This window comes from Microchirus variegatus (genome assembly GCF_963457635.1).
Source record: "Microchirus variegatus genome assembly, chromosome: 4".
Classification (NCBI taxonomy): Eukaryota; Metazoa; Chordata; class Actinopteri; order Pleuronectiformes; family Soleidae; genus Microchirus; species Microchirus variegatus.
In genome coordinates, this window is record NC_139805.1 from 32,395,179 (window position 1) to 32,420,951 (window position 25,773).

The 25,773-nt window shown below is 41.9% G+C and overlaps 1 protein-coding gene across 1 annotated transcript in view; it reads right to left on the bottom strand.

The window, feature by feature from the left end:
• Nucleotides 1-1,080: 1,080 nt before the first annotated feature.
• Nucleotides 1,081-25,773, bottom strand: part of LOC310926492 (tensin-3-like) — a gene marked incomplete at its 5' end in the record, with an annotated part of 57,013 nt that continues 32,320 nt past the window's right edge. The window contains 11 exons of the mRNA XM_083888636.1: nucleotides 1,081-1,629; nucleotides 3,135-3,164; nucleotides 3,583-3,651; nucleotides 4,773-4,941; nucleotides 5,074-5,151; nucleotides 5,605-5,682; nucleotides 6,987-7,082; nucleotides 7,170-7,301; nucleotides 7,385-7,471; nucleotides 8,697-9,157; nucleotides 10,400-10,556. Coding sequence (XP_083744762.1) covers nucleotides 1,488-1,629; nucleotides 3,135-3,164; nucleotides 3,583-3,651; nucleotides 4,773-4,941; nucleotides 5,074-5,151; nucleotides 5,605-5,682; nucleotides 6,987-7,082; nucleotides 7,170-7,301; nucleotides 7,385-7,471; nucleotides 8,697-9,157; nucleotides 10,400-10,556 — 1,499 coding nt within the window. The 3' untranslated portion in view covers nucleotides 1,081-1,487. The remainder of the gene's footprint in view (nucleotides 1,630-3,134; nucleotides 3,165-3,582; nucleotides 3,652-4,772; nucleotides 4,942-5,073; nucleotides 5,152-5,604; nucleotides 5,683-6,986; nucleotides 7,083-7,169; nucleotides 7,302-7,384; nucleotides 7,472-8,696; nucleotides 9,158-10,399; nucleotides 10,557-25,773) is intronic.

Here is a 25,773-nt window from a genome sequence, read left to right on the forward strand (position 1 = left end):
TTCCGATATATAAGAAGTCATTTTTCTTTTTACAGTCGTGGGAGCGGTGTTAAGAAAAAAAAAAAAAAAAAAAATCTGCTCTTCTGCTGAATCCTCAAACCCTGTTGACATCAAAGTGGAGCTTCCTGTGTGGTTAAACTGCACATTGTTAGTTGTGTTTTTAGTAATTTGGGCGAACTAATCCTTTAACAAGGCCTCGGATTCAGAGGAGCTGCGGTAACAGTCATTATGTTCTTACATTCATCACAGAGAGGAACGAAGAGGAAGGAAGGAAGGGGAAAGGAAGGATGACACAAAAACGGCACATTTAAGTCTAACAAGCACATTAAATGGATTGTTGATTGGAAAAAAAACAGATTTTATCCATTTAACTAAAGGTTCCTCTGATAAAATTGTGTCACGATATCAAACATTCACTCTCCTGCACCAAACTACACAGAGAAAATAAGCGATTTTGCATCACGGCTACACACGCTCACTTCAGACGTGGTGTTGGAAATAGTTGGTTTCAGCAGTGAAATTTACCAAACGATGAAGGCGTAGAACGGCAGCTCCGGTGTCCCAGTGAAGCTAAAAATTAGTGCTGGCCGTGTTAACGGTGTCAATGTTAGCGCACAATGCGTTTCCATGTCCACTGACCGGAAAAAGACGCGTGTGACGTCATGTTTACGTGACTCCCGATTGTTAAAATGAGTCTCTAAAGTAACGCTAAACTTTAAAAACAGAGGCACATACGCAGTACACAGGTATGCTAGTTATTTGTAGCGCTGCTCTTCTCCTTTAATAAACAGACCGCTCCAGTTCAACTGCAGGCGCGCTAACGGCGCTAAAGGAGCTAACGAAGCTAACTGGTAAACCTGTGCCTGGACTCCGGTGTCGCGGCACGTATACGTGACGTCAGACGCGTCTTTTTACGGTCAGCCGTCACGGAGTGCCCAGCACTACTAAAAATACACAGTTTCTCTATGGACTTTGGTTTGGGAAAGTGAGTTGTCCAATGACAGGATTAAGTGGTGATTTAATCCTTTAATCCGTATGTACAGCACGTGTTAACAATATACAAAAATAGACGACATCATGTACATAATTAGTGGAAAACAAAAGCCTTTGACACATAAATACTTTGAGCAATATACAGATGAAGAGGCACGATGCGACCACATCATTGGCTTTGTCGTGCGACGACTATACAGCGACACAACAACTACGGGATCCGTGGTAACGCAAAAGGTTTTTTTTTACAGACTATTTTCTAACGTTCTTCTCTTTCATCGGAAGTCAAATTTGTTCTCGACACTGAATTCCATCAACGAGATAAATCGAGATTTTATACACGTTTTATATAGATATGAAAAGAAGGATGACATGCTTTGCATCTGTACAGCTTTGGCTCCCTCTAGTGGCAGCAGTTCATTCTCCACAGACGTCGTCCTCTTGTTTTATCTCTTGCACAGAGTCTCTTTCTTCCCTTCTCTCTCTCTCTCGCGTTACTTTTTATGCGACCCGATCATGACCTTTGACACGAAGTTGACGATGGCGCTTGCCGGCTGCTCGGGGTCGTGCTCGGCAAACAGGTGACAGATGTTTTCGGTGTCGCTCTGCGATTTCCTCGCCACAAATCCGAAGATCCTGGCAGAGAGAACGGAAAGACGACGACGAAAGACACTTTTAGAGACGGCTTTCAAAGCATTTTTTTTTGCAAATACAGGAAAAAGGTAGAGGAAACCTCTTGTATTGTACTCGCTTTAGCGGCGCTCTGCTTCAGTTTGATCCAGGTCTTCTTTGATATGGGAACAATAAAGTCAAATCTTGTGCAACATACAGCACAGAAGAGGGAAACATAGTTTCAAAGAGGAGGAAGTAACAATACATGGCAAAATATAGAGTAAATACATGGAGAATGGGAGAATGAAAGTACTGCATGTGCCCTAAATCTTTAAGAAACAACTTAAAATATCTCTAAATATCACCCTTAAAAAGAGCGACTAAGTATTTAAAAGGAACCCCAGCTATAAGACTTGTAGTTCTTAAAAGATAAATGTTAGTATCAGTTATAATAAATTGATATAAAAAACCTTCTTGATGTCCTTGTTTTTATAAAATTTGTAAAAATAGTTTAACTCGTAGGTCGCCATTGTTGTTAACGTCGCAATGCACTCTGGGTAGTGACGTAAAAAGGTTGTACTGGGGGCTTCGGGGACCCTGTTGTGACTGTTAAGCATAAACATGTCATCTGTTCAGCCTTTTCAATTTGAACCCGAGCGAAACACACAGGAGGAGGACAGCACTGACAATGTTTCACAAAACGAGCATCAAAATGAAGAGCAAGAAAGACGGGATGAGACGAGAGTGGGACAAAACCGGTGGTGTTTGTGCGGCAACTGCGTCTCCATACATGGATATACAGTGAAGCGGTGACTGCAGAAGCGGGTTGTCTGCTCAGGAGAGCATCTAGCGTCTCTCGTCTCTGCCGCTTTTTAACGCGAATTTCACTCGCTTCACGCGGGCGTTTAGGCTCCTTATGTGGGAGAATTGTCGGACAGGCATTTGGTTTAAGTCTCCGTTTGTATCCACCCGCTCCGGTGAGGTCTTTTAGCAGCTGTCCTCCTCCTGTGTGTTTCGCAGATGACATGTTTATGCTGAACAGTCACAACAGGGTCCCGAAGCCCCCAGTACAACCTTTTTACGTCACTACCCAGAGTGCATTGCGACGTTAACAACAATGGCGACCTACGAGTTAAACTATTTTTACAAATTTTATAAAAACGAAGACATCAAGAAGGTTTTTTATATCAATTTATTATAACTGATACTAACATTTATCTTTTAAGAACTACAAGTCTTATAGTCGGGGTTCCTTTTAAAAATAAGGTTTTCTAATCATGTAAAAGGCTCTGAAACACACTCTTAATATTAAGGGTTCCAAAAGGGTCCTTGGTAACACTAATGGTTCCAGTAAGAACCATTTTGATCCAGAGAACCCTTTAAAACCCCTTTCCTGAATAAAAGGGTTTTAAAGGGGTTCTTGGTGGAACCCTCCAAAAGGGTTCTCCTATGAGGACAAGTCGAAGAACCTTATATGGTTCTACTTTTCTAAGAGTTCACTGGGTACACAATCAAAGTAAACAACTCACTTTGCCGTGGATCCGCTGCCTCTCGTCCATCTGTGTGGTAAAAATGAAACGATTAGATTATTGTAAAAAGTGGCCTTTAAACTATAAAGTAGGTCTTACAACATCATCTCATCACAACTGCACATTATTTCCTAGCAAGATTAAGATTGTCAACAACGCTGCAATAACGATTATCTCGATGTGTACTGAAATCATGGTCAAATCAAGTAAGCCATTTTGCAGTATTTAATCGCTCGATCTACTCAACATTGAACAAAGAAAATGAACAAGGTTGGGCTTGTAAATCTACATCGTGCAAGTGTCGACTGTAGGTTAACGCCTGGAGGAGCTCTTTGAATCATCTCACCACAAAGATCTCTGATCATCTGATCTGATAAAAAACTTCATTAGACGATCGTGTTAGTGCCAGAAATAAATCAATAAAAGTCACACAGAAGGAAGGACTCACTTCCTGCCCTGTGGGTCCAGAGAACAGAATATGACCGTGTTGACGGCGTAGTGTCTCCTGAAGAACAACCTGCACAATCACACACACACACACAGAAGTCACACACTTTTATAATCTTTTATCTCAATCATGAACGACATACAATCACAAATACTGCGTCATTGATTTCAAAGTGGCTTCATTTTCCAAGCAGTGGAAGGACTACAGGTCTACATAATTCTGTGTTTTATTTATATTTTTTTTATAAGAGGTTGTGTATCGTTCTTTTCTGTATATATGTATGTATATATATATATATGTATGTATATATATATATATATATATATGTTTATATGTATATATATATATACATGTATATATGTATATATGTATATATATATATATGCATATATGTATATACGTATATATATATATATGTATATATGTATATATGTATATATATTTATATATCTATATATATGTATATATATATATGTATATATACATATATATATAAATATATATGTATATATATATGTATAAATATATATGTATATATATATATATGTATATATATTTATGTATATGTATATATATATATGTATATGTATGTATATGTATATGATTGAGATATATATATATATATACATACATATATATATATATGTATTATATCTGTTTAAAAACCTTTATACATGTTATTTTCTTCATTTTATGGGTCAATAGAGTTTGTGGCTCTTTTCTTGCTTAAAGGTGCCATATGTAAGAATGTGGCCAAAAACGGTTACTACATTCAAATTAAAAAAAACAAGGTCTTTTAGGTTTAGTTTTCTGACGTAACTGGCAACCCGTGGTTGCTCGGTAGCTGAGACTCTACTCTCTTACTGCAATGATTGGTAGACAGCGGTAGGTGGCGCCACATGCCAAAACATAAACATGATTTGCAGTCTGCAAAATGTTTTTTTAATGCAAATATTTTGTCTGTACTGTTGTCGTTGGTGAGTTCAGTTTGTTATATGAACATTATTCCTGAGTCTCTGTGACATATTAGGAGGATTTTATGGCCAGTTGCTTTAGATTTTTTTACATAATGCACTTTTAAGGATGTAGACCACTTACTAAGAATGTGTGCGTGTCTTAAGAAGAACAGCTAAGCAAACTTGTGTGTGTGTGTTTGTGTGTGTTTGTGTGCGACGACGACAGTGACTCACTTCCTCTGGTTGTCGGTGAGCGTGATGCCCTGCGCCGACACCTTGAAGTGGACGACGGTGGAGGCCGGCGGCGGGTCCGTGGAGAGCGTGACCGTGGTGGCCTTCTGCACGGCCTGGTGACCCGTCAACGACTCCAGCTCCACGGAGCCCAGGTACCACACGTTACACGCTGCACGCGACAAAACACACACACACACACACACACACACACACAGGTGGAAGAAAGAAAGAAAGAGGTAAATTAGACGGATTTAACTGATACAAACATCACTGGAGTTCCGTGGTTTTCTGTGTTCTGTACCTGCTCCTTGTTTGAGGAGTTCCGCTGCTGAGTTTGTCGCCGTTTGTGCAGGGGAGTCGTTCACCTCCTCCACCGGGTCTGTAATGAGGTTATTATCATTAAAACAAAAACATAACAGAATGTAAAATTGAAAAAAATGGCATTTCCAATGTCAGCCGACTAAAAAAGTATATAGGAGATGCATTCATTGTAACCACGAAAACTACATTGCATAAAATGATCTAGGCAGTTGTGTTTTTGTAGATAATCATGTACAAAAAGAAAAATAAAGGTAATAAAATGCTCTTGGGTACCGCCTGGTGGTCAAGGGGGGGTCAAATTTAACCGAACCTCAATTTAAATATCACAATCCTAACTTATCCACAGCCTCAGAGATGACGGTCAGCCTCGTGAGGACAACATGAGGACAACAACAACAACAAAAAACTAGTTAAATCCTAACCATGAACATAAACGAGACATTTGAAGTAGTGAGACCAGCTATAATGTCCACAATTTAAGGAGGACATGAAGACATACGTCCATGTTTACCTTTATCAGGCAGGATGAGTTTACACGGCAGAGCCAGAGGTGTGATGGAGTGTTGACAAACCAGAGCAGTGAGACTTCCTGAGAGAGAGGGAAACATTCATGAAATCATAATCTTATTTTCACACACACAACCCAGACCAATTATTCTAACTTTTCAGTGTGTCCTGCACCAAAAACACCAAAAGACGTCAGAGAACATCGCACAATGGTCGTAAAAGAACAAATATACGTCGATCGTAGTGAATTCTCATTGAATTTTATGAAGACATTGAACATTTAAAAGCTAAATGAAGTCTTACGGTGGCCTGGAAGTACAAACCATTATTTTAAAAACATGAAACACACAAAAACAAATGACTTAAAGTTGAAACAAATCGTTGTTTGCACTTCCAGGCCACCGTAAAGTCTACATAAGATATATATATAAAAAAAGACATCATTTGTTCATTTTATTTAGCTGTGCAAGCTGCACCTCACATTTCTGACCACTAGATGGTGGCAGAGGTCATTGCAATTCAAGGCCACAGTGACTTTTACATCCTTTCCTATTGTAATTTTAGCAAATGCAATGGATTATTTAATCTGAGTGCAGTGTCTGTGTTATTGTAGTTTATTGCACATCACACAGAAATTGTATTGTGTATATTTCAAGTAGATAGTTTGTGTATGTTTGATTAATTTCACATTATACTGAGTGTATTTTTCATCTCAGCGAGACTTTTTATAACTAGTTAAGTAAGTAAAGTTAAATAAAATCCAATAATTTGCGGTGGATTACAGCTTTTTCTTTGCTACACGTAGGACAAAATACATTTTTGTTTATCTCACTGAGAGTGAGAGTGAGAGCAAACCTCAGCCAAGGCCGCTCAGCTCCTCACATTGTTCTTTATCTTTCAAGGTTGTTTATAAATGAATTCATATCACCATCAAAATGTAATCATTTCTCCACGGGGACAAAACAAATATCCCTAAACAAGAAATTTCATCCAAATTCATCCTTTACTTTTTGCTGGGGATTAGCTGTGGATACTGAGATTAATTTAAACTATACTGATACACCAATATTTGACTTTTTATAAGCCTTTTTTAATGAATAAGGCCCATTTTCTGATTTTCCAGCTTCATAAATATGAATTTTTTTTGGTTTCTTTGCTCCGTTGAACGAATAAATCATTAATACCAGACGTTTGGGAACATTTTTTACACTCTAAACCGTCTATAATGAGAGCAACATATCATAAAATGCAAGAAATGTGGGGCTTAAATGGAGTTTGTGTATGAATATGGTGAAATATTTCTGATTTGACACATATCACTCCGATATTTCATCATTTTCTTTCTAAGTACGATAAAATATTGATAGTTTCCGCAATTTTTCTCACCAAAATAGGGCTCATTGGGACAACCTTTGAGACGCACTCCCTTCTGTGTGCACTCGATCAGGAAGTGTCTCACCAGCTCGTTGGACAAGTCTCCCGCTGCAGAGACACGAAGACACGATTATGTCAAAAAATAATATGAAGACCAGGTGAAATAGGGCTGTTATTGTCATTTTTTGAACCCACCTTTCTTACTCTGCTGTATCACGGACGGAGGGGGCGTGGCCACCTTCATCGCCAGCCCGTACGCCCCGCGAAACGAGTGACTGTCCCTGACGATGAAGGAGCCCGGCTCTTTGTCCTTTAGCACCGCGATGGCTGAGGAGGAAAAACAACAAAGATAAAGCTAAACTCTAAACGCTGTAAACTCTAAAGTTCTAAAGCTAATATTTATTATTTACCTTGGTCTCTGGAAATGTCGGGCTTGTACCAGAACTTTGAAGTGTCCTGAACAAACTTCACAGTGTCCTGCTTATTCCCCCCCGAGTCTGTGAGACACAGATTAAAGCTCCGAGTTAGGATTAGAAGTCTGGCTTCAGCCCAAAAACAATACATTTCAGAACAACAAAACAATGGCATATTTATTTCAGTTTTAAATATTTTATTTTCAGTTTTCAAAGGGTTGTTTTTTTTATGAGAAAGAGAAAAGAGAGTCAGGGACCAAAAAAAAAGGAAATAAATTAAATATAATTTGTCAGAATGAAAATATTCTAAATCCAATAGGGAAAGAAAGATGTCAGATTAAAGACTTTAATATTTTACAAGTTAATGGATGGTAGAAAGACACCAACTTGGTCTGAGGCATGTATAAGGTGAACGTCGTATTCCAGTTTTCTGCCTGAGGACAATTTAGAAGTAAGAGTATATTAAGTAGCCACCAGGGGGCAACGTTACTGTTGTCAAAAAGAACATGATCTAGTATACTTCTCACTTGATTTTCCAGTTTAAAAGTGCCATATGTAAGAATGTGGCCAAAAACAGTTACTACATTCAAATTCAAAATACCGAGGTCTTTAAGGTTTCGTTTTTCTGACGTAACTGGCAACCCGTGGTTGCTCGGCAGCTGAGACTCTACTGACTGCAATGATTGGTAGACGGCAGTAGGTGGCGCCACATGCCAAAACATGATTTCAAAACATAAACATGATTTGTGTCTGCAAAAAAATTTTTTTAATGCAAATATTTTGTCTGTACTGTTGTTGTTGGTGGTGAGTTTGTTATATGAACATTATTGCTGAGTCTCTGTGACATATTAGGAGGATTTGACGGCCAGTTGCTTTGGATTTATTACATAATGCACCTTTAACGTTTTCAAGTTTTCAGGATTGATGAAGTTTTATTTACTTTAATCTATAGTTCAGTATTATTAGGTTTGAATCTTGTGTCGGACGTCATGCTCATGACTCTTCCTGTGACGTCACTCTCTGACCAATCAGTGGCCGGCAGTCTGACGATATCACACATAGTATCGGCTCAGCTAGCTTGGTACTAAAAAAAGTGCCAGGTACTATCACTAATGGAAAAGCAAAATAAGCGTGCCGTGCCGAGTCCAGTCGAGCTAGTGGAAACACGCCACGTCAAGAGGAAAACTCCCAATACTGACGAGCTGTAAAGGAGCCATAATATGCAATATTATCGCCAGCTTGTGTCACAGAAACAGAGTCACATGCAATCGTGCATGGAGAGGAATGAAGCATTTCTCAATCCTTGTACCTGCTCCGGGTGACGGGGCCCCACTGTGTCCCCTCAGAGGGTCCGGGGTCATGGACGACGAGAAAGGGATGCTGAGGTTGCTCCCGCTGTGAGGGCTGGAAAAGCCACTCAGAGAAGGGGAGCGGGAGCCGAGGTCTGCCCCCATCTCGCCCCATACCCTCCTCTTCTCGGGCAGCAGTGGAGCGAGGCCCCCGTCCCCCAAAAGGCTCAGACTCCCGAGTCCCTCCATGGCCTCCAGCAGGCTGTGGTCCAGACTGCCGTTGCCCAACAACAAGGACAAGTCGGCGCTGTCTGGCTCCCTGCTGCGGACGCTCACACCTCCGCCCAGGCCTTTCAGAGCCCCCCGGGGGGAACTGTGGGCGTTGGGTGTGCTTATGGAGAGAGGGGGCGACGGCTGGGCGGGGTACGGGGAGTTGAGGGAGTTGGGAGTGCGGTCGTGCCATACTGGAGGAGGCGTGGCACTGCAGAGGAGACACACACACACACAGGGAGTGAGAGGGAGCACGTACACAGGTTTTGGCTAACTTCCTGTCCATTACTGCTGTTAGCAAACCCCGCCCCTTCTCCATATAGCAACACATGAATATGTGGATTATTTTAAAGGGATTGTTCAGAATTTTGGACATAAGACCTATTTTCCAACTCAGCTGGTGTGATGGAGACGTCTGGAGACGTTTTCAAGAACTTTCATTCAGTTCTTCTAGTTGCCGAGTTCACTGGTGCTATGGCTAGCGCAAGTCAATGGTACCAGCTAGCATGGCATTAGAAACACTCATACCGACACTCATCATCCATGTACATATCTGTGTTGATAGAATGTTTGAAATAAAACCAACCTTGCAATTTGAAAGATTTATGTCTCAGCAGCAGCGCGTCATACTTCCTGTTAGGCTATGGCAGTGGCGGACTGATTCCGCTGCTGCTGAGAAAGTAGTCCCTCAAAAATTAATGCGATGCGAGGTTAGTTTTGTTTCAACACAGATATGTACATCGATGATCTGCCGTTACAATTGATTTGCCTTGGGTGCACTGTGGAGTCAGTATGAGTGTTTTTAATGCCATGCTAGCTGGTACCATTGACTTGCGCTAGCCATAGCACCAGTGAACTCGGCAACTAGAAGAACTGAATGAAAGTTCTTGAAAACGTCTCCAGACGTCTCACCGGCTGAGTTGGAAAATAGGTCTTATGTCCAAAATTCCGAACTATCCCTTTAAGTATATAAGAGTATATAAACGACGTAATCTCACTATTAGACAAACTTTCTCACTGGAAACTGAACGATGCAGGTGGTTTGGAGTGAGTGATTTTACAAACTTCAGGTTCCTGTCAGAAAAGGCCACATATCACAGGGAAAACTCTCTAATTTATCTTTAATTGAATAAAACACACTGAAAAAACATAGAGCTCATTTAAAACACTGATTGTAGAAGTTTGAACGAGGTTCTTTAGGACAATTTATACGATTTTACTAACGTTGATTTGCGTAAAAATGTCGACACACATCCTGTACACCAGTAATATGCTTTAGATACCAGGTCTATTTGTGTGTTGTGACCAAAACCTGGTCCCAAACTAATGAAATATTAGCTGCGCAAACCTGTGTGTGTGTACTCATCTTCCTACTCTCGTGTGGACCGACCATTGACAAAACACCTTTCTTGTCGGGACGTTTTCTTTTTTGTGGACATTTTTTCTCCTGTACCTGTCTGTGTGTGGGAGGGGACTTCCTGATGACACTGAGCACATGGAGCCAAATATCCTCTGACAGGAAGCGGGAGTGACCGACACGTCTGATCTGAACAGGTCGCCCTCTGTGGAGCCGCCGCTGTGGTTCATGCCGTCCAGGAAATTCCGGGCATCTGGTGGAAAAGAAAAAAAACCCAAATCAATCAACCTTTACTACACACAAGTCATCGCATAAAGAGGAAAGAAAGAGGAATGAGACACAGTTCCATAAACGGTAATAACCGCACTCTTAAGGCCACATTATACTTCTCCGACTGCGTAATGCGTTATCCGTCTGCGTCACCACGTAGACCACTCGAGCCTTTATACTTCTGCGTCGTGGTGACGGATAGGCGCTGCAATTTCCCGCCCGATCACTAGGGGTCGCTGCGCAAGGTTGTTGTGCTTTTGGCTACAGTGAGCAATGGCGTCCGAGGGAGAAAGACTGTTGTTGTTGAAACAGCGGCCGTTTGTCACTTTTCTGTGTCCCGGAACGCAGTTTTAAGATAATTTGAGGCGAGAAATTGGCCATTTAGAGTCTAAACATGTGCTGTGTGTGTTAAGATATGATGTATTTATAGTTCGGCAGCGACGAAGTCGGCGGTGTTCAGCTCCGCCCTCTGTAGACGCACGGTGCTCACTGTGAGCCGGCACAGAGCAGCTTAGCTCGGCCTGTCCTGAGGACCAATCGCAGCTCTTGCCGTCTCCGTTGTCCCTTGACGGAGTGACGGACACTTAAAAAATATTCCGTGCACCCGGAGACGACGCAGAGGCTCTTCGACAGGTTCTGCGTCGACGCAGAGGACTCTGCGTAGCCTAAGCAGAGCACTTTACGCAGGAGTATAAATTGGGCTTTAACCTCGGAGCTACCACCAGCTGCCACCGGTGTTTGCTTTTGTGGGGAACGCTGCCTTTGTTTGGATTAAAAATCCATCAACAGCTCCACAGAACACACCTGTCATTTTGCTCTCAGGTTTCCTTCTGCTTTATTTTTGTCAGAGGAAAAACTAAACAACTGTTTAGTTCACTGTTTGAAGTGTTTTCTGTCAGAATATTATTATTCATATTTAGGGCCTTAGCATGAATGCTCGGGGCAGAAATGGCCCCTGGCACAAATTTGTGCAAGGAACCTATTGCTTTCCTTCAGATTATTATTATTATTATTATCATCATATCCGTGGATTTCCAGTAATTTTTGAGCAAGTTAATGTGCATGAAAACTCTGGAAACTTGGCGAGGAGGTCAGGTGTGGATGAAAATGCCATAATACTGTCATAGTGATCAGACCCTTAAGGCAAAACGTGGTTTAACTTTAGTTTAAATGGATTTTTAATTCAATTAATATTTAGTTATTTCAACCAGACTTTCTTTGTTTTCCTTTTGTTATGGACAATACAGGCAACATAAACACAAACAAACTTCAGCCCCTCCCCCTCCACCACCACCCCAATCTCCAAAACGATCAGACCACTCGTGGCCACATAGAGCACGAAGCCATAAACGTCCATAAAACATTTTTCGCGAAGACGTCACACACAGAAAACCACACGTTACACAGTTGTGCAGCTGTTTTCATAGCCTCCATATTTTCACTGAAGGATATGAACGGTTGCCAGGTTGGGTTATGAATTCCGTATATCTTCATTACAGCACCTTTCAAAACACAGTTGCAAAGTGCGGCACAAGAATTAAACCCCAAAAAATATATATAGAGCAAGTTATAATAATAATAATAATGCAGTACATAATATGTGTGCATGGAGTACTTGTATTTTAGGACATTTTCTGGCATAAACACTGACCTTGTCAGGACTTGGTCGTCCTCATGGAGACCAAAAACCTGGTCCTCAAGTTCAGGTCTAAGATTTGAATTGTGGCCAGTCGATTATTTTGATCATCTGTAACTTGAAAAACAAGCTGTTGGATTGTTTTCCAGCTTCTTAAATGTGAATATCTTCTGGTTTGTTTTCGTTAAAACTGAATAATTTTGGCTTTTGATCAAAACGGCATTTAGAGAACATCATCAGTTACAGGTTTGAGGAACACTGATCGAGATTCTCTGACCTCAAAGTTATGATTAATTTTACATCACATTTTTAGTCGTGATATAAAGTAGCAATAATTGTACCAAAGTTGCCAAATTGACCGCTTTTATTCCATATTTGACCATGAAAACGAGCCAAGGGAACTTTGAACTGTAACGCATTTCTACATTTCTCTAATTGACTCAGATTTTAAACATTTTGAGTACTTTTTTGCTCTCAAAGATGGACGTTTTAACATAGTAATGGGGGGAAAAAAACAGCCAATATACTCTTTTGTGATCTATAGGTTAACTGGTTTTGGTTCAGGTTAGCGATAATGCTTTGTTTTAGGGCTGTTCAAATGAATGGAAGTCAATGAGGGTCCTCAGAAAAACAGCTGTGTGAACCTGTGTGTGTGTGTGTGTGTGTGTGTGTGTGTGTGTGTGTGTGTGTGTGTGTGTGTGTGTGTGTGTGTGTGTGTGTGTGTGTGTGTGTGTGTGTGTGTGTGTGTGTGTGTGTGTGTGTGTGTGTGTGTGTGTGTGATATCACAGAACATTTCAAACATGCCAACATGACATCCTGACATTCTGACAACAGCGTGTCATTCAGTAAACTCCTCAGGCCACAGACTGAGGCCTGTGAAGCTCCATGAGTCACCGTGAACACAGTCGGTCATGATAAAGAGATCCTTGTTTTTGAACATGACCCCGCCCCCCTGCGCCTTCTCACTCTCGCTCTCCATTCATGCACTCAGAGATGGAGTGATCGGATAATTCAGACTCGACCTCCAGCTTTTGGATCAAACAGTGACATCATCTGAAGTGGTTCACGGAATCGTGTGTGTGTAGTTTATGAGTTCATGAATGTGTGTATGCATGCATCAGATGAAGGCACTTGAGGCTTAAGTTTAGTAAAAAAAAAAAAAAAAATTTATGCCATCTCAGCTGCAATTGTGTGATATTTTCATGGCCTTATTAAATATTAGTGCTGGGCACAATAAAGGCATCAACGTTAACGCACGACACGTTTCCATGACGACTGACCATGAAAAGGCACGCGTGACGTCAGGTTTACGTGACTCTCGATTATTAAAATGAGTCGCTAAAGTAACGCTAAACTTTAAAAACAGAGGCACACATACGCAGTACACAGGTGCACTGGTTGTTTGTAGCGCTGCTCTTTTAGTTTGATAAACAGACTGCTACAGTTCCAATGTAGGCGCGCTAACTGGCGCTAAAAGGAGCTAACAAAGCTAACGGAGCTAACTGGTAAACAGTGCCTGGACCAGGGCCTGCCCAAGCCTGGGGCTCCATTCAAGTAACCGGAGTCCAGGCACCATTTACCAGTTAGGTCCGTTAGCTCCGTTACTTCCTTTAGCGCCATTAACGCGCCTACAGTCGTACTGTAGTGGTCTGTTTATTAAACAAAAAGAGCAGCGCTACAAATAACCAGTGTATCTGTGTACTGCATATGTGTGCCTCTGTTTTTAACGTTTAGCGTTACTTTAGAGACTCATTTTAACAATCACATAAACATGACGTCACGCGCGTTTTCCAGTCAGTTGTCATGGAAACACGTCATGCATTAACGTTGGCGCCGTTAACGTGCCCAGCACTATTTAATATAATTTTATTCGTTCGTATTCAGTTAAACGCAGTCATGTCAAACATGTTTATATACATAAATCATAGTTTTAGAGGAATTTAATGAGTTCCCTTATTGGGAAACGTGCTGTATTTGATAAAACAATACAAACAATGCAATTGCAGATTGGAATAAATCAATGAATCGACAACTGAAATGTTGATCATAGAGACAAAAATAATCATAAAAACCATTTAAAATTGGACTTGGAGTTTATGATTTATGCAGTTTTGCTGTTTAGAAATAATATAAAATCATACATGTTTAACTTGTTTCCACAATGATGTCACATAATCATCAAGTAAGACCACTTCAAACAGGGTATTGCTGCTGATTTCCTGAATAATCGCCATTCCCGAACACTCAGATTTGATTAAACACTGAATCATTTAGTTTCCATACCAGTGTTTATCTCTTGAACCTGACACCCGTTGTGTCAACTATGGAGGTTAAAGGTCAACAGTCCAACAACAGCTGAGACACAGAATCTCATGCTCGGCTCAGATAAAAAGGAGATAATCCAAGGTTGTTGTTGTTGTTGTTGTTTAGAGGAAAGTCACACATGCTGATAGGAAAGCACCAAGGGCAGCAAGGGTTTTCCAAACATTCCCACAGTTGCTGTCACTTTTCTCCCTCTTTCTTCTCTCTGTTCCCACGGCAGCTGCTTCTTCTTCTTCTTCCTCACCACGGTGGTTTGTCACATCTGCTGCTTCAGAGCTCATCCTTAATTACAGAACAGGGCCAAACTGTGTGAGTGACCCCAGCCCGACCCCCTGACCTCACAGACCAGACTGTAGAAGGTCGGTCTGGTCAACTACACTCCCTCGTACACACCTTTCACCTCCTGTCTCCACGCTGAACCGTCGCCATAGCCACTCATGTCCAGGAAAGACGGATGGACGGAGAATATTATGAGCTCGGTGTGAAACAGAGGGAGAGATGAAGAGTAAATATTCTTTATGACCCTCTCGGTGGAAGGTTTCAGTCGTCTCCATGGTTCACCGACGCGGCCCTTGCTGTGTGTTTGACCCAGATGTCTGACCTACGCACAACAGCTCACCTCTCTCCTCCAGATTTGAACTGTTCAACTTGATATTTGGTCCGTTCCATCTCAAGAGCCACGACATGAAAATGTATAAAAAATCTTCCAGCTTCTTGAAAGCGCATGGCCACAGCAGGGTGGCAAACGTCCCATGATTTTGCCACAAAAAAAAACAGAATCAGAGAAAACGTCCAAGTGTAGTCACATCGCCACCTACTGTCAACAGGATGTTAAGAGCATAAGAAGCATTTGGTCGATCTAAATTTCTCCAACTGTTGTCAAAACAAGATAATGATGTACATGGTCTTTTACTGGCACCACCCAGTGGCCGCAGGAAGTAATTGAAGCTTCCTTCAAGTGTTTTCCACAACTCTGTGACAGTCGGGGATGTTTCTTAGGGTCGTTGCCTGGTGTCTGTATCATTGGGGTATATGTATATATTAATATATATATATATATATATATATGTATATATGTACATATATGTATATATATATATGGATATGTGTATATATATATGCATATGTATATATATATATATGTGTGTGTGTATATATGTATGTATTTGTGCTGTCAAATATGTAATTTATAGTCAGGTTATGCATTAAGGTTTCATGTGAGTTGAAGGCATTGAACATTTTATAAAACGTCATCAAACACCAGGCTGATTAATGCTCTTGAAATACTGATAATATACAGTATTTTATTCCTATTTAATGAGGCCGTGATCAGTGTAAGTGTCTTACACATATATTTGCCTCTTTATTAGGTACACGGGACACCTGATAAAGTGGCACTTGGTGGTACGGTTTTCTGCTTTAAGGCTGTGCTTTCATAGACTTCTGCCGTACACACCTTGTTTGGAACACATTTATTTGAGTTACTGTTGCCTTCAAACCAATCTCCTCTGACATCAACATGGTATTTTTCACCTGGCTACTTTTTAAACCATTCTCTAGATCAGCAGTTTTTTGAAATACTCAGTTTTTGAGTTATTGAAATCCTCCAGCATCTTTCTGACGGTCGTCTTGACCGTTCTCTGAATGCTAGTTTCTGCCTTGTGATTGGCTGATGAGACGTTAGCATTAACACACATTTGAACAGGTGTTTAATGTATTCATTGGCCCATGTGTGCCCCTTTTAAGCTTAACTGAATAGAACCGAACCCACATTTTCCACATCAACATCTACAGTTTAACTTTAACACTTTACTTTCTTCTATAAAACTCTTTCAGAGACCTCTTTTCGTGTGTTTTTCTGTCTGTTCTTGTTTCCCCTCTCTCTCTCTCTCTCTCTCTAAAGCGGCTCACAAAGCCTCTTCAGTTTAGGCCGAACTGTGCAAAACCAGTTCCAGATGGCACGAACCCACATGGATCCAGCTGCCAAACGTTCACTAGCCCGACTGAACACCCTCAGCCACCTCCTCACAAACTCATAACCCATGCATGCATGCATGCATACGAACACTGGCTCTACACCTATCCGATCACAGGAGAGCGACTGTTCTATGAGTCAGGCTGCAAACTCGCGCATACCTTCACGCTCGCTACGCAGATGAATGCCGTGAATCGATAAAAGCGCGGCGAGGGATATCTGGAGCTAATATCTGAACCTCATATTACCTACCTCAGACCACACTGACGTCCACATGAGAGAGAGAAGAGAAGAGAACACACACACATGATCAGTGATGCTGTGTGTGACAAAGACACACTTTTATTCTTCCACTCACGCACACAAACATTTACTCGTGCAGGGTGAGCCCACACACACACACATACATACATTTAAGAAACATGCAAACACATGGAGGACAACAGTGGGTTACTAGACTCCCTGCTGACCTCAGGAATGTGAGCACACACACACACACACACACACACACACACACACACACACACACATACAAACACACAGCTATTCTTCATAGGACACTGCACTGACTTCCACTCATTCACGCAGTCCAAACAAAGCCTCATCTCTAAAGTTCCGCAGAAATACACTACCGTTCAAAAGTTTGGGGTCAAGACATTGACAAGATTAGAAATAATTGTCACAGAACCAGCAAAACTGTTTTCAGTTGTGCTAACATCTTTGCACAAGGGTTTTCAAATCATCCAATAGCCTTTTAACACGATTAGAAAACACAATGTACCATTAGAACACTGGAAATGGGCCTCTATACACCTATGTACATATTCCATTAAAAACCAGACGTTTGCAGCAAGAATAGTCGTTTACCACATTAACAATGTATCAAGTGTATTTCTGATTCATTCAATGTTATATTCATTGAAAAAAAAGTTATTTTTCTTCAAAAATAAGGAACATTCTAAGTGACCCCAAACTTAAACGGTAGTGTAAAGGTTCTTCTTCATGAGAACCAGGATATTGGTCTCCGTGTGGACTTCTGGTCCTTACAAGGTTACAAAGTACACACACTCACACACACACACACATACTGAAGCTGACAGGAGCGATGGCATGTTCCAGCTGTTCAGAGCATTCACACAGGGACATAATGGGGAGGAAAACACCTGTTACCACTGAGACTAAAACAATTCTGCCCCGCTCAACATTTAAAGGGACAGGGACACTTTTTTAGTGTGCTTTTTGACGTTTTCATAGGTTGACCTCACCATGGCTCAATCCACAACCACTCAATCCATAGCAAAAGCTCACCTCATACATTCTACATTATGCTTGAGGAGTCTATGGTATCTTAAGAATAATGTTAACTTTAAGACTGGAAACTAAAATTTGTGTCACTTAACGTAAATCACTCGCTCTCAGCAACCAAAGCCCATGGAGAAAATCACCGTTTTGACATTATACGGCACACTGGAGCTCTTCATCTACAGCCTCTTTCATTAAGTTCAAATGTGATATTTTTGTGTGTGAAATCCTCAGTTTGGATTTACTTACATAACAAAAAATTTACCAAATAAGGCAGCAGTAGACCTGCAGGTGTCCCCGTGAGCTAAAAACACCAATTTTCTCAATGGACTTGAATGAGCAGTTTCCAAACTGACGTCTAATCGCAAAAAATATCATTGAACTCCAGTCGGCAAACACTTTATAAGGGCGCGCCTTTTGTTTAGTGGCTTTAAATGATTTGTTTTTCTTGTGTACATTTCTGGCAGCCATGTTACCAGTGAGTGTCTGGCGGCACGAAGCAAAGTCGGCGTTGATAACGACTGATGAATAATAATAATAACTAGGGACAGGGTATTTGCATAAAATCAAATAAAACACAATGAGGAGAATCACACCACCAAAGTACACCAACGAGTTTTCACTTTCCCTCATTCGAATAACCTGGAAATGACAGGCGCACAAATGTCCTCATTTTAAAGTAAAATATGAATAAGTGAGAGGTTTTCTGTCTCTCCTTGGTTTCACTTGGCTCTGCATCAGAATGCGATCACAAACAAAAAATCCATCAACCTCAGACTCTGCTGCGTCCTCCTTCCTCCTCTCCGTAAATCAGATTTCCTGCGTTTTCTGCTTGTGTTTGTAACGACGGCTTTACTGAGTCAGTGAAGTGGCAGTAAACGGAGACGGTCGTAGTTAAAAGGGAACTTTGTCATCCTCTCGATGTGTTTACAAGTGTCTGAACTATTGTGCTAACGGGTTAATGGCTTTATAAACTGCGGTCGTAGCCGCCGCTGTTGTGTCGCTCACGGCAACGCTCGTGACGTACAGTTTCAGTTCGTTTTGTAAAAGCCTCCAGCATCAAACTGTACGACATATCGGACATTCTCGTATCTGGAACTGCAAGCTCACAAAGGAGAAACATGTTGACTTCGATCTCTAGCCTGACAAACTTTCTTGTTCAATTTCCCTGAAGTTCAGTGACTCAGTGCATTAATGACCCAGATATTTGATCATGTTTTCAAGCTGCAGTCAAATCCTTCAGACGTCTTCCATCTGGACAAGTGATCATGGATTTTTTTTGTTCTCCTGCTGGTGGAAACCACACATGACAACACAGCCAGCTCATGTTTGGCGGACTGGTCGTTATGTGAAGATATTGGACCTGCTTCACTCTTTTGAGTCATATTCTTTGCTGCTTTGTTGAGGAACCTCAGACGTCTGTTTCCGAGCAGGTTGTGGAGCGTTCATTGGGTAATTTTTTTTCCCCTCCCAGGAATTCAAGTCAAATTATAAGAGAACATTTTTATACATCTACGCCACGTAGAACTATTTTTTTTTTGTCACCAGCCTTTTGGTGATTTGTTTTTCAGGTTTGTACGTCTTCAAAAAGAAATGTTTATAAGCAGCACTCAGACATTCTAATGACTGTGGTTATGTGGTTATAGCTGTTATATACCAATGTGCTAATGCAGTGGTTTCCAAAGTGCGGTTGGCCGTGAAAATACTGCAAGTGGGCGAATGAGTTGTAACATCAGGGAGGGTTTATTGGCCAAAATTTAACATACTATCCATAAGTGTGTTTTCGTAGCCATAGAAAAAGCCTTTTAAATGTGCTTTACATTGCATACTTTCTGTTCTGCGAAGGCCACCGTAGTGAGCGTTGGCGTCTGTTTTGTTGCACTCTGCAGTATCACCAGTAGATGTCACTAATTCTTACACAGTGGGCCAAACAAACATAGTTAAATTTTATGACAGTTGGTCAATTCATTGTATTGTTATGGGCTTTTTAATTCACCTTTTCTCTATGGATGAGGCCGAAGGTGTATTTAACGTGTACCATAACTGCTAAAAATGGAGGGGGCCACGGTTTATCACCTGCAATCAGCCACCAGGGGGATAGAAACTACGTTGCCCGTTGTTTTTGCGCCACTCCATAGAAAAAACGTCACATTGGTTGAAAGGTAGATTACAAACTTCCTGTATTTCCATGTGTCACGTGGTCACAAACCAGCAGTCGTACCAGTCTCTTGTTACATCATCAGAGTTGACGTGGAGAACAATCGATGCTCTGCTACGTTCCGCACGTTCTCGGCTTCTGACAACACTGTCCACTTGTTGATTAATTCTCCGTGGAACAAAATGTCCCCTTTTGGTCCTCTGCGTCCTCAGCTGGCCTTTTTGTCCTCTGTGCTGTCAACATTTTCCAGCCTTGGGGTTTACATTTTCCTGCCTTTTTTTTTTTTTTTTTTTTGCCCTTTTACTTCCTGCAAGTTGTGCAGATGTCAGATGTTTCTCACAAGGCAATCCAATGGATTATTTAATAAAGTGTTATTTGGACATTTAATATCAATAAAAAGAGTTATATGTCACAACCCAACACACAGTTCTAGCAGGAACAGGAGAGTTTTGTGTCAGCCTCTCTTCTGATTGGCTGTTGCCCAGGCTGACCACAGGTAATGAATTGTGGCTCAGTTTGGAGAAACTGCTAAATGCAAATGCTGATGGTCAGTCTGGGATGAAATGAGCAAAACAGATGATTCCTTGATTTCCTCCAGACACTGTTCTCCAGCATTACTCGACTTTGGAAGGAGATTTTTCAGACGTACCACATGTCGTCTTTCTCAGTGACAGAATGACAAAAATGTTGGACGATGCGTCCAGGCGGCGGACAGCAACTGTCAAGGTCTGTCTTTAAGAAGAATGTGGCTCATCTTAGGAAAACAGTCTTTGTAAAGTGTCTCCAGCAGCTCTATAAGCATGATTTTATGAGAAAAACTGTGGAAAATGTATTTTCTTTTTACTGTAGCTGCAGTTTCCTGGCAACGCTATTGCACTAAGTCATTAATCACAATAGGATACCTGCCATGCACTGAATTAAAGGCTCTAGCATTTGAAGGTCCACTGTGTAAGAATTGGTGACATCTAATGGTGAGACTGCAGATTACTTTGCCAAGCACTTCTTAGGGGAACCTTGGTGGCCTTTGTGTTTAGAGAAAATATGTAATTCTTTGTGGTCTACGTAGTAAATTTCAAAAACACAAAACACACAGTCTGTCTGGTCCGTCTGGGCAGAAACTGAATACAACAAAGACGTCTGTGTCCCTGACATGATCTTCTGAAGGGAATATTTAACTTTTGATGCTAAAGTGCTGAGTCACTGAACTCATTCCAAGCATAAACACAGCGACTGCACCTAATTATTCCACTTTCAACAAATGTGGAAAAGTCCTGCCCGGACTTCCAGAGGTCTCATTGTGCCCGAAACTGCTGCGAAAACTTCGAAACTATTCATCTTGCGGCGCGGTGAGATGTTGGCGTTTTATTGCGTGTGACATATCTGGCAGAAGTTGGGTTAACGCAGCAATAATAAGAGCCCCCCCCCCCCCCCCCCCCCAACAGAAACAAGACGCTTCAAAGTACAGGTCAGCAGTGTGGATGGAGGAGGGGGGGAAGGGGGGGAAAGACCTCCCTTGGTTAAACCACCAATACATCAGGCCAAAAAGTGTCTTTAACTAGGATGAGATCATGAAACGCAGCAGTGGAACAAACCACCTCACCATCCCCAGCAGCTGTGGGACGCTGCAGACACTGCTGCTGCTGCTGCTCACGACGTCGGATCAACAACGACAGCGACAGCGACAAAAAGAGTCTTCATGAACTTGTGAAAGAGATGAGGTTTGGATGGGCGTGTTAGCAAAATTCCAGCGGCCTGGAGGAGAGAACGGAAGTGTTTCTGTGCTCGTATGCCCTCCTTAAAATTCCCAGGAGGGACAGAGGGAGAGATAACGATGTATAAACACAAGAGAGAGAAAATAGAAAAGGAAACCTGCAACGAGAAGGAGAGTTCCTCTGATGGAATCATCATCAATCTTTGATTTTGTTTGTTGCCTTTACACAAGACACACACACAGAATAACGAAGAGAATCATTCATTCATTCCTCTGACATTCGAGCATGAGCGTATTAAATGGTACATACCCAGAGACGCTGTCATGATGGGACACTCTGAAGACAAGTCTCCCCCCGTAACTGTCCTCTTTAACACCCAAATAGGGGATCACTTTTCCTGCTTCCCGCTCCAAAGGCTTTATCTCTTACTGTGACGATCTGCCTCCCAGCGGGAATGGAACGCTCCGACTTAGTAGAATCTCCTCCTCCCTCTCTCTCTCTCTCTCTGTCTCACTCAGTTAAGTTTTTTTTTCCGGGGATTAATAGTTTTGCCACTCTGCCCAGTTCCTTTCCGTCGTCCAGATGGAAAAATAAAAGCTCCCCGTTCATTCCTGGCTTCTTGTGACACCGCTCGACTTCAGGCTTTGTATGGAGGGAGGGACAGAAAGAGGGGGGGGGGAAGGAGAGGTAGAGAATGTCAGCCTCCCCCCCTCCCTTCCCTCCCTTCTTCTCGTCCATTGATGCCCACATTACCCTCCCGTCTCGCTCTCTTCCTCCTGCTGACCACTGAGCATTGTTCCTGCTGAGCACTTTCTCCCAATCAGAGTAGATTCCGCTGGGGTCAGAGTTCACATGTGGCCTTTTATGGAGTGCGGCGAAGAGGAGGTGGTGGTGGCTGGTGCCTCTGGAGTGTTGGACGAGTGGGCTTTTCTGTGAGACCCTCTGTTGGACCGTGTGTGTGTGTGTGTCCACTCCCACCATCTGCTCGCACACAAACACGGTGACAAAGGCCGGTGTGGACGCACAGTGACGGCGTGTGATCTCAGCACATCATAAAGTGCACCATAAAGCTCCCGATTGAATTGAGCGGAGTTGACTTTTGTTTTCGTTTTGGAGCATGTGCCGTCTGCCTTCCCTTCACCTCTGAAATGACATGGCTCCGTCCATCTGTGTGTGGACACTTCATGAACATGATACTGCTGAGATAAAGACCTTTAAAGGTCCACTGTGTCGCAATATTGTCAGAAATTGAATGTTTTTCCCATAATTATGGTTGTATAAATGAATAATCGTTCAAGTATTAAAGCTCCCATAGACCAGAAGTTTCAATGAACGCTGTTTTTTGGTATGTATCTGAGTCATTACCTCGTTTATGAAGCCCTAAAGTTTGGAAACAGACACTTCAGCCACAGCTGAGAACGTTGGATTTTACTGTATTCTCGGGCTCTGCAATAGCTCTGAAGAAGCCTGGAATCCTTAAGTAGTGCACAAAGCAACGACTTATAAAGCCATGGTTTGACTTTTGAGTTTTTGTTGTGGAAGAACTTGGACTGGACCTGACCTCAACCTTCTCGTCCAACATCAGTGTCTCTGACCTCATAAATGCTCGAGAATTAATGAATGGTCAAAAATTCACATAGATGTTGAGTGGAAGTGGGACAGACTCCATATTAAAGCACTGTATGTTTATTTGAATAGGTCATTACAGTCACTACGGCCACTGTCAAACGAAGAACCCAAGAAAATTGTCCTAGTGGGCAACAACAACAAAGACAGTATAGGTAGAGAAAGATGAGGATGAGTCCCATCCAAATCAATGGACAATGCACAAGAGAGGTGAAGAAGGGAGTGCAGACACAGGATGGAGTGGTTGGAGACGAGGGTCAGGGGTGATGTCTGACAGAAGAATAAAGGTCTACACAAGACCACGTGGTGAGACCTTCTGTGATGTACAGTATGGCTTGGAGACGATGGGATTGTCTCAAAGACGGGAGGAAGCAGAGCTTAAGATGCTGAGATTCTCTTTGGGAGTGACCCGGATGGACGGGATTAGGAATGAGCCTATTCCAGGGACAGCTCAGGTTAAACGGATTGGAGATTAAGTAAAAGGTTGAGATGGTTTAGGTCAAAGGATGATGAAGATGGTGCTGCCTGAACAGGAGGGAAAGAGGAAGACGAAGAGGGAAGGTTCATGGATGTTGTGAAGGAGGACATGAAGACAGTTGGTGCAACAGAAGAGGACAAGATGGAGGAAGATGATGCACTGTGTGGCGACCCCTAGAGGGAGAAGCCAGGATAAAAAAAGAAAGTGTAAAGACTCTTCTGTTCCAAAAAATTGCATTTTCTCGTCTGCCTCTCATTCGTCACACATGAAACATCTCACCATCTGAAGGAGAACCACTGACCTGCACTTCCCCCTGACCTTCAACCCCTCTGAGAGTCAGACACTCCAGCGTTTGTCTGCGTCAAAGACCATCTGCCTTTTCCTCAACCTCAGCTCATAACCACATCTGCATTCCTTTTGGCTTCTGAAAGACGCTTCCGCTCCCCGAGAGCTTCTGTCTGTATATATATCACTGTTTATTGTTGATTTGGCCTCAAATAAACAGAAAGAAATGTTATTACATAACATGTCTGAGCCGAGCTGAGCCATCATGTGGAGCTTGGAGATTCACCAACGGTGGGGTTCATCTTCAGTTTGAGGCAAAGCGAAGCATGTGTGACGAGTTGTGCAAAGGCTAAAGGATGGGAAATATATATACAGCTTTTTACTTTTATGTAATTGTGTGTGTCTGTGTGTTTGATCCTCACCAACACAAACATCACACTCACCACAGTGTGTGATCACGCCGGTGATAACACTGTGGGAACTCGTGCCGCGGGGGGTTCAGTGTGCCCACTGCCCACAGTAATCACTCCACACACTATTCCACAGCCGCCTCAGGCCAATTTATGATTACATTAATGACTGTAAACATGAATTAAAAAAAATTATTTACAGAGAGAAGGGGGGGGGGGGGGTCAGAGTGTTCTGTCCCGCCATGGTAAACTGTTTCCCAGACTGTTGTCTGCCGTTTAACGTGGGAAACAGGAAACTCTTCGTCTGCCCCCCGAAATGAGCGCGAGCTGAAGATATTCTCTGTCCTTTGTTAATTCTTCTGTCCGTCCAGCAGAAAGAAAGAAAGAACGAAGAAACAAAGAAAGACTGAGGAAACGTTTGTCTTTGCACAAATAACAGTCTCCCTTTCATCCTCTCAGTTCTGACGAGTCCGTTTACAATAAACAGACAGAACTTCCCTTTAAAGCAGTGAAGATGGACGACACTCTTTAATATGTGATGTATGTTTTCAGGACAACAGCAGTGTCTCTGTGCTTCCTTTTTCAAATCTACTAATTTTGTAAGCTTTGGTCTAAAGCAGAGTACCCAAACTTGCGTCCTGTGGGCCAAATACAGCCCCCCACTTGATTTCATGTGGCTCGCCATTTAATATCAAGTTATAATTAGTTATTTCTGTATTTTTTTTTCTATTTGTTGATTTATTTAGCACCAGAAGTAGTTTTATTGTGAACTATATATCATTCCATATATAGTCCAATGTGGCAGATTATTGCAGCTCAAGTGCAAATGTCATAAGTGTAAGTGCTTCCAGTTCCACGGTGAATGTCGTCTTCTATCACCTTTACGTGCTTTTATTTTGAAATGGTTGCAGGAAGCAGCGTAATTTTATCCAGAGTATAATCATTTTTGGAAAAATTGTCAAATTGCCATGAGAGTTCTTTGAATTAGCAAACAATTTGCTAAGCTACAAAAAAACCTGACACATTTGTTCCTCGTGGCAAAAAATGTGCGCTTCCCAAAACAGCTGTCAAAACCTTTTCCTAAACCTATTCATATTTTTTGCCCATTTTAAACAAGTCAATCTTTGACGTTGCTTCCTGTTATCACAAGTGCAGACACACCATCAACATGGTAAAGACAAAATGTTGAAACGCCTAAACCATGAAAATGGATCAGGGAGGAAACGTTGTGTTTGAAGTCTTGTGCTTTTGACCTTCTTTTGGTTCGAAATGGTGTTCATCGTTTGCCGAAAAACA